At 40.0% G+C, this 8,562-nt stretch overlaps 1 protein-coding gene across 3 annotated transcripts; it reads right to left on the bottom strand.

Annotated features, from left to right (window-relative positions):
- Positions 1 to 3,431: 3,431 nt before the first annotated feature.
- Positions 3,432 to 8,337, bottom strand: NDUFA5 (NADH:ubiquinone oxidoreductase subunit A5). Of its 3 annotated transcripts, XM_059816462.1 has the most exons (5): positions 8,242 to 8,337; positions 7,645 to 7,689; positions 5,905 to 6,021; positions 5,111 to 5,176; positions 3,432 to 3,780 (listed from the first exon to the last, which is right to left on the bottom strand). In XM_059816462.1, the coding sequence occupies exons 1-5, from the start codon at positions 8,323 to 8,325 to the stop codon at positions 3,679 to 3,681; spliced, it is 414 nt and encodes a 137-aa protein (XP_059672445.1). In that variant the 5' UTR covers positions 8,326 to 8,337; the 3' UTR covers positions 3,432 to 3,678. The 3 variants fall into 3 exon arrangements, with proteins under 3 accessions (XP_059672445.1, XP_059672448.1, XP_059672447.1); XM_059816465.1 differs by lacking the exon at positions 5,905 to 6,021; XM_059816464.1 differs by lacking the exon at positions 7,645 to 7,689.
- Between the last annotated feature and the right edge of the window lie 225 nt (positions 8,338 to 8,562).

Here is an 8,562-nt window from a genome sequence, read left to right as displayed (position 1 = left end):
CCTGCAAGGTCTGCGGTTCTGGTGCGAGGACTGAGGCTGCCGAGTGGAAATTAAGACACTTATACCAGAGTTAAAACTGCATGAAACAGAATTTCCTGTGTTTGATGTGTGATTTCTGAGACAACTCTTGAAAGTGTTTCAGCACACGACAGGAAAACTGAGACTACGCTCACTTCACACAACCATTTTAGAGGTGAAATACACAGTTCTGTGTCACAACTCTGGGAGAATCCTGAAAAAAAGTTATTTTTCAGCAGGCATCGAAATTATATCCATACTTGGTAACAGGATGCCATGATCACTGTTACCGTTTCACAGACATTGTTAAGCATTTGAACATGGACCTGCTTCCTATCAAAGGATAGAAATTTCCCGTTAACTGCTATTAATGCTCTTTTTTCTAAAACCTGGATTGAACTTGAACTCAGGGTAGAATAGGACCAGCAGTAACTCCATAGGTACTACGTCATTTTGTGTCACTTTGTCACTGTTGTCAACTTGATTAAACATTCAAACTTTGTTTGTAAGATGATTTTTCATTTTTTTCTAACAAAATAGCACATATACTGTTAATTAAAAAAAAAAGCTTTCGCTCATCTCCCTTTGAACACAATCAGAAATTATGTCAAAGATAAAAATGGTGTCCTGTTCAGAACACAGCCACTCAAAATAGGTTAAGCAGCGCAGAGAGCACGTTAGGAATAACAAAAACCTCAGCACTGCTGCTAGCTGGCAATCTGAAAGTTGTTTTTCTGGTTTAACAGCCTCTGTCTCTATTAGGTCCCATTCTCACAGATAGGGTGATTTTCACTTGCATAATGACTTCAGTGGACGATCTCAAAGTGTTTTAAAGATAAAAAGTTTGTTAACTCTAAGGCTTCCAGTGATTTACCTTACCATATTACAGCAGATGACAAAATCTTTTGCATCATCATGTATTTCCACCATAGTTAACGGAGAAAAATCAAGCAGAATCATTAGTCAGTCTCCAAATTATGCCTTGCTAGCATATTCATCTTAAATTATTTGCAACATAGTACTCCTAATATAGGTTCTCTCTTGCCTGTAAAATACATGTACTGTTTTGTTGCTACAGTGTGGGTTTAAATATCAGATACATAGTTACAGAGTAAACAGCAAGGTAAAAATTACTGCTTCTCTTCTTAGCAAAGATGTATTTTTAAATTAGCCAGGAACAAGGATGACATGAACTACACAATACTGTACAAAAGGCATACACTGTTACATCTCAAAACTGCAATCTATTTTCTTCCCTCCCTTTGTTCTCAATAACTGCTGTTTAAAGTTGATGCTACAATACTAATTAATTTAGTAATCTTATGTAGCACAGGTGATTAATTTATGCTAAGATAATAAAACCAAATTTAACCAATGCTAAAATAATGAAAATAAATCGTAACACATTCTGAGAATTTGATAAAAAGCTCAGAAAGATGAAAAATCCTTATTGATTATCTTAGAGTTGGCTTCAGGAGAACCTTTTAAGACTCAAGCTAATTGATTCCTAAATTAGATCATTTGTGAAAGCTAATCCAGTGTTTTGGATAGAAAGATCTAGAAAATGATCCTCTTTTGAGCCACATGAAAGAAAAACTTACAGACCAAAAAAATCACTGAGAATACAGATTAGGAAATATAGCTAAAAAAAAAAATCCTCTCAAGGTAGTAAACAACTCGTATGAGGGTCTGTACTGAGGACATATTTGTGCATTTGTGAAAGGAAGATGATGTGAGTACACTCTTGATCAGTGAAACTCAGTTCTAAAAGACCAGATATCAAATTTCAGCAGTAATGGGCCAAGAAAAAGAGACTTCCTCTCCCCCGCAACACAGCTCAGGAGCTTATAGGAGAGTCATTGTAAGTCACACGACAAATACAGCTTTAGAAGCAGAAAAAAATAACTGAGGAAAAAGAGAGTTCAGCTAATGTCTCAGTTATGAAAGAGTAGAAAGAATTCCAATAGTTGCCACCATATTCTGGCAACTTCCCCTGCCACACCTCAAGTATTGCATGCCAGTATCATTCATACTAGACTTCAGGGTTTTTTGTTTATTTTTATTTTTGCTTCCGCTGACATCAGCTCAATACCTATTACTTACAACCATTCATCCTCATTTCTCATCTTACATCATTCACCCTCATTCAAGTTTGTAATCCTTTAATATTTCTCATGTGAAAATTGTGTTTGTTAACTTCAGGAAAGTCTTCTTCTGGAATGCCATCTAGTGGTTTTATCTCAGAAGAGACCAGCTTCTACCTGTTTCAAGACTGAAAAAGCCTTCGAAACCAACCAATGAAGCAAAGTATTTCCCACTTTTTCAGTTTTCAAAATCTAAAAATTTCCATAACTATAGTAATAATAGTTGAAAAAAACAATGCTAAAGAATGCAGTGCTAGAGTCAATACTCTAGGTATGTTAGATATACATACTGTTTTCCTTTTCTACTGTCCTACTCCCCTAATACCTTGATTGTATGAAATATTATATAAAGATGTAATTAAACATCAATAATAATGATGTCACAGGTAAACTTATAGGCCTAATGACTATGAAAAAACAGCTATGACAAAGTACGCTATATAATGTAGTGCAGTGGCACTCTATCATAAACGTTTACTGTCAAACTGCAGATTTTTGTCATACAGCTATATTCTTATCTTTAAACTTGCAAGAACTTTATTAATGGTACTGAAAAAATGTGAATAAAGGCAAACTCGCACAGCATCCTTAGATCTAGTTTGGGTATTTTAATTGGCGCTTATAAGCTTAAATCTGTAAACAAGTTTTCAGAAGCAGCAGGCACTGTTTTCATTTAAATGCTTGGAAGAACCTAGCCAGATGTGTCAAGAAAGATCCACTATTTTTTTCATATTACTAAGTAATATTCAATGTCTGAATCCATAATATACAAGTAAATCTATAAAGTATACGTGTTTATATACAAAGCTTTTGAAAGACTCCAATACTAAAGTTTGTCATGTGTATTACGCTAACTGTGGTAACCTACCTGCTAACCAATAAACCTGCTCCTGCTGCCACCTTAAGGGGTAGTCTTCCTTCTCTCCCTCACCCTCCAATCTTGGGTCTTCCCGGTGCTTCCCCTGAGTCAGAATTAGTGTCTATGTGGGCAGCAAAGTCAGCCAGTTCAAGACAGTGATTCAGCTGAAATCTAAAAAACCTGTTATTTTTGGTAAACCTGGTCTTCATTACATCAGACCCCGTATCTCAGCATCTGCATGGTCATAAAGACACTGGCAGTGGCTGACAAAAATACACAACCAAAGGTGGGAGAGAAGGGCGGGATCATACTTTTCTACAACTTTGATTTTGATTTCAAGTGGCCTATAATATATGTATTTGTTAACATACAAATACAGATTACAAAAATAACTCAGAATGAGGCACAAATCCCCTGTTAATAATAAATTACAGAAGGAAAAAAACCAAAGGCTGAAACCAACAGCTGAAAAGAATTTTCTTAAAACCATTTTTGCAAGAAATTGGAAGCAGTCTTTAGACTGCTAAATGTAAGTGGCCATTAGGACAAAACATGTTTTTATGAAGTTATTATCTTTAATTTAAAGACAACTGTCAGTAACAATAGATTAATAATTAACTTTTTTTTTACTTTTAAGAGGTTACACCATCTTGAAAATTACACTGGCCATCTCCACTGGTCAGAAGGAGGTTCTTCAACTAGAGGCTCCCATGGTTTCCACTGCATCATTTTTCTTGCCAGGGAAAGCTCATTTTCAGCCTGTTAATAAACACCATACAAAAAATTCTTAAATTCTGTACAATTGCCAAAGTATTAAATTACCTCTATTTCAGTTCAGTATCTCGGTGATGTTACTACCTATCACAGTCAGGAACTACCACAAATTTAATCTGTAAGTATCAAAAGGAACTGTGTGTTTTGGGTTTGTTTTTTTTTAAAACCATACTGAATCACCTCCAAATACCCAAACAGACAGTCTGTTCACCTAGTCATTCCCAATGACAACTTCATGATATTTTCCCATCTATTCGGATTATCCCCCAATATTATTCAATCACCTTTCCGCTGATTTAGACTCTGTAAGAAGCAATGTAAGTATACATGGTACGTAAGTAAGCATAATACAGTAAATGTGTAATTGTGTTATGTTTTAGTATGGTCATCCCAATGACTATATGACAATCCATTTTCAGATTTTTTTTTCCTGTTTGATTGTTTTGCAGCAACGGAAGATACGGAAAACTGCCAATTTTCTGAACAGAAGCTCAACAAGGCCAAGTGCCGGGTCCTGCACTTCGGTCACAACAATCCCATGCAATGCTACAGGCTTGGGGACAAGTGGCTGGAAAGCTGCCCTGCAGAAAAGGACCTGGGGGTGTTGATTGACAGCCGGCTGAAGATGAGCCAGCAGTGTGCCCAGGTGGCCAAGAAAGCCAACAGCATCCTGGCCTGTATCAGAAATAGTGTGGCCAGCAGGAGTAGGGAAGTGATCGTGCCCCTGTACTCGGCTCTGGTGAGGCCACACCTCGAATATTGTGTTCAGTTTTGGGCCCCTCACTGCAAGAAGGACATGGAGGTGCTGGAGCGTGTCCAGAGAAGGGCAACAAAGCTGGTGAGGGGTCTGGAGCACAAGTCTTATGAGGAGCGGGTGAGAGAACTGGGGTTGTTCAGTCTGGAGAAGAGGAGGCTGAGGGGAGACCTTATCACTCTCTACAATTACCTGAAAGGAGGTTGTAGAGAGGTGGGTGTTGGTCTCTTCTCCCAAGTGACAAGTGATTGGACAAGAGCAAATGGCCTCAAGTTGCGCCAGGGGAGGTTTAAACTGGATATTAGGAAAAATTTCTTTACTGAGAAAGTGGTGAGACACTGGAACAGGCTGCCCAGGCAGGTGGTGGAGTCACCCTCACTGGAGGTGTTCGAGGAATGTGTGGACGAGGCATTGTGGGACATGGTTTAATTGGCATGGTGGTGTTAGTTGATGGTTGGACTTGATGATCTTACAGGTCTTTTCCAACCTTAGTGATTCTGTAAAGGAACACTGAAAAACAGTGCTCCCTTTTGTACCTAATCTTACATTTCCCCGCTTTACCTGTACAATGACTTCTTCTATGTGACCACTATTCAGTTTGTCCTGCAGTTTTTGCACATCAGTCTCCTGTGTATTCAAATACATATAAATAAATGTTTAGTTTTACTGAGAAGTAGAAAGCCCAGATAAAGCATAAAAACAGTAATTTCACCAGATCACACTCTAGTCTTGCTCAAAACTACCGTCAAATTTGCTGGTTTCTGTCATTTTACATTATCAAAGAAATCTCACACGCTTTTCTTATTGGAAAACAAACATCAAACTTTCCATGATAAATACAAAAACTGAGTACTATTTAATGACACCCAAAGAAGCATTAGCAGCTAAGGGCTTTAGTATGTATCTTGAAAGAACGATCTTAGCGTTTTATAAAATTATATGCAACCTTCCAATTATCACCTTAAATACACAATACCAGTATTGCATAGTTTAATGTACCAAAAAGTGTTTTAAAATGTTAAAGGTAAGGATTGTGCTAAGATAATATATTGACAAGAGCACACTCATTTTTTTGTGCAAGTGTGTGGAAATGACCACTGTTCTACAAATCTTCAAAAAACTATGTTTTCTTCTAATTTTCACAGAAAACATCAGGAAGTAATTAACAATTCTTTTTAATATACCATCAAAATATTCCAGCCAATAACAAAAATAAACCTCAAGACTTCAATTATTTCTGAATTGATACCTGAAAGTTACATATACTCCTGAAAAAGTCAGTCATTTTGAAAATCATTCTTCTCACCCTAAAAATCTTTTCATGTGTAACACTTATGAAACAGCACTATACTTACCGTTTGCACCAAATTAAATCGCTGATTTACAATCTGCTCAGTGTATTTCCTATATGCTGCATCTTTGGGAATGTTTTGCAGGACACCAAGGATTTTTGTGTACAGTATTCGCAGGCGCTAAAGTGATCACAAGACATGGTTAAAATACACAACTAGATGTTATTTAACTTCTTGTCCCACTTAACCTACTAGATAACTATCTATACACAAAATATAGAAGGTTATGGTATTCAATCCAGAAACTTAGGATTAACAAAATAACTAAGTCTGAGCCACAGAACTCTGTCTTGGGTTAGACTGGGATTTATCAGGACTGGGGAAGTTACCACTGTCAGATTCCTCGGGGGGGGGGGGGGGGCGCGAAGAAAGTTGCAATCCGAAGTACATTTGATGAAAAATGGAAACAATAAAAACTGTGTTTCTAATACTAGCCACACTTCTAAAAAATGAGGCAAATTCTTGTCTAAACCATCAGTTTCTGAATAATTACCTGGGAAAGATATAAAGAAGGACATAAGCTACCAAGGCATAACTAGATTAAGTGTTATTTTGGCACTTCTCTTCATGCTGGTGCAAAGTTCTGAGTGACAGACAGGTTTAAATTAAACTAAAACCTGACACTTTTATTGCTGGATTTAAATTCAGTGATAAAGGACACATTGGGGTGAAGAAACTGCAGCTTTTGGGCCATATGTTGGCTGGGTAACTGTATCTATCTGAAGAGGAATGGATGTTCTACAGGAACAGTAAGAAATAGAAGCAGAATACTTCCGTCAAAGAAATACAAAGAAGAAAACACAGGAAATGAAAAGGGGACTAGCACAGAATCTATATTTCAGCTAAAGCATTGTTGATTTCTTTACTCTTGAGTTTAAGTCACTGAAAAAACCCAAAATTTATTAAGGTCACCCAGAAGGCGTCTGACAAGGCTGTTAGACTGAGCTAGAATAATTACAGAACAATAATGATTTTTTCAATGGTTCTTTTTGACACTATTCCTAACTTTTGGTGGCAAAAGCATTTTTGAAATAGAATTGTTGCATAGTGGGAAATTTCAATGCATGGAGAAATTAAAGAATTACTGAAGTCTTTTCAAAGCTCATGTCTCCTGAATGAGCAAGGAAGATGTGACAAACATAATTCCATTACTGAGCCTGAGGAGGTAAAAAGAAAGTACCATATTGCTACAAGAACCACCTAATGTGGCTCCCAAGAACTGCTGAAGTACTTCAGTCTCAACAGTGCTTGCCATCACAGGGCCTTGATGTGGCTTTGCACCGCATGGTTAGCCTCTATCGTGTAAGACTAGCCTATCCCCTTGGTATAGGTATAAGCTATTTCTGTACTTGTTGGAAATACAACATGGCAAGGCAGCAAAAATCTGTATGCTTGTGAAGTAGAAATTACATTTATGAAGAACTGAATTTAAAGAGTTCTTTGCTTTTGCATTGGAGATGAGAAAGATGAATCAAAAATTGGTTCATAAAAGCACTTACACAAAGGAGACTTTTGAAAGCAGCACATGCAACAAAAAGTACATGTGCAAAATAACTCCTAATGATATGAATTAAACTTTTAGGAACTAGTTTTCCTCCTTTGTTGCTCTGGAAGATTTTTACACATTCATTAAGCTGGCATCACTTTAAGGTACATAGCATACCTACACATGCAAATACAGAATAAAAAGCTTTGATCTCACTGACGATTTCCATTACATATAGAACTAGACATGTGGCATACCTCATGAGGGTTTTCAGCTACAGCCAATCCTACAAGTCCAGTGGTCTGCACAGAGAGCATAAATACATTTAATATACCTAAGCATCTATTCCCATGCTATCCCATTATTTCGTTTTGGCTCAACATACGCCTGACGGGGACCATTCTGTGACATGAGCCTCTGCCTCCCACCACACACACGTGATCCCACAAACTTGTAATGTTTTGACCAGCGCACACGAAGGGGCGGGAGAGCGCGAAGAGGGTGCGCAGCTCACATTACAAATCGGCTGCTGCACGGCCTTCCCGGTGGGGTGAGCTCCGGCTTACCCTCCCCCTTCCTCCCCACACGACGGGCCCGCCCCCTCCGCTAACGGTCGCTGCTGCCCCACGAGCACCTGGCGCTGGGCCCACCGTCCCCCCTGGACCGGGGAGGGGAACCGCGCCCTACGGTCCCCCCTCAGACCTTTCCTCGCAGGGCGCCCCGCTCACTCTCACCCCGCCGCTCGGGCACCCTCTACCCTCTCCCCAGAAACCCGGCAGGGCAGGGAGAGAACCCCCCGCGTAGCACGAGGACGCGGCAGGCTGCCCAGCGCAAGGACCTCCGCGGCGCCTCACCTTCCTCAGTGCCCCCGCCATGACTGCGCTGCGCGAAACGCCCCGCGCCACCACCCAGCGCCGGACATGAGCATACGCGCGCATGCGCTTGCGTGGCGCCAGACGCCTACGGTCGCCGGTTAGAGGACATGGCGAAGGACGCCGGACTGCGCATGCGCTGCAGCCTCATCGGCGCCCGATCCCAGCGGGCAGCGCGCGAAGCAGGCCGGGTCGTTAAAAAGGCGCATGCGCCAAGGCATGTGGTATCACCTGGCGCATGTGCCATCTGAAGGGAGTGGGAGGGTGTTGGGCTGTCAGCGCTTCGGTCCTGCCCAGGCCCGC

This window comes from Gavia stellata, chromosome 4 (assembly GCF_030936135.1).
Source record: "Gavia stellata isolate bGavSte3 chromosome 4, bGavSte3.hap2, whole genome shotgun sequence".
Classification (NCBI taxonomy): Eukaryota; Metazoa; Chordata; class Aves; order Gaviiformes; family Gaviidae; genus Gavia; species Gavia stellata.
The sequence above is the reverse complement of the archived record's forward strand: the minus strand, read 5'-3'. Positions and strand labels throughout refer to the sequence as shown.

What these genes read in the sequence shown, in the direction of transcription:
- NDUFA5 (XM_059816462.1), bottom strand. Translation starts at nt 8,325, where the DNA reads ATGCGCGCGTATGCTCATGTCCGGCGCTGGGTGGTGGCGCGGGGCGTT. An exon ending in TGGCGGGGGCACTGAGGAAG is followed by an intron (nt 7,690 to 8,241) that starts GTGAGGCGCCGC and finishes CTCTCTGTGCAG; the next exon opens with ACCACTGGACTTGTAGGATT. An exon ending in TAGAAGAAGTCATTGTACAG is followed by an intron (nt 3,781 to 5,110) that starts GTAAAGCGGGGA and finishes GTTTATTAACAG; the next exon opens with GCTGAAAATGAGCTTTCCCT.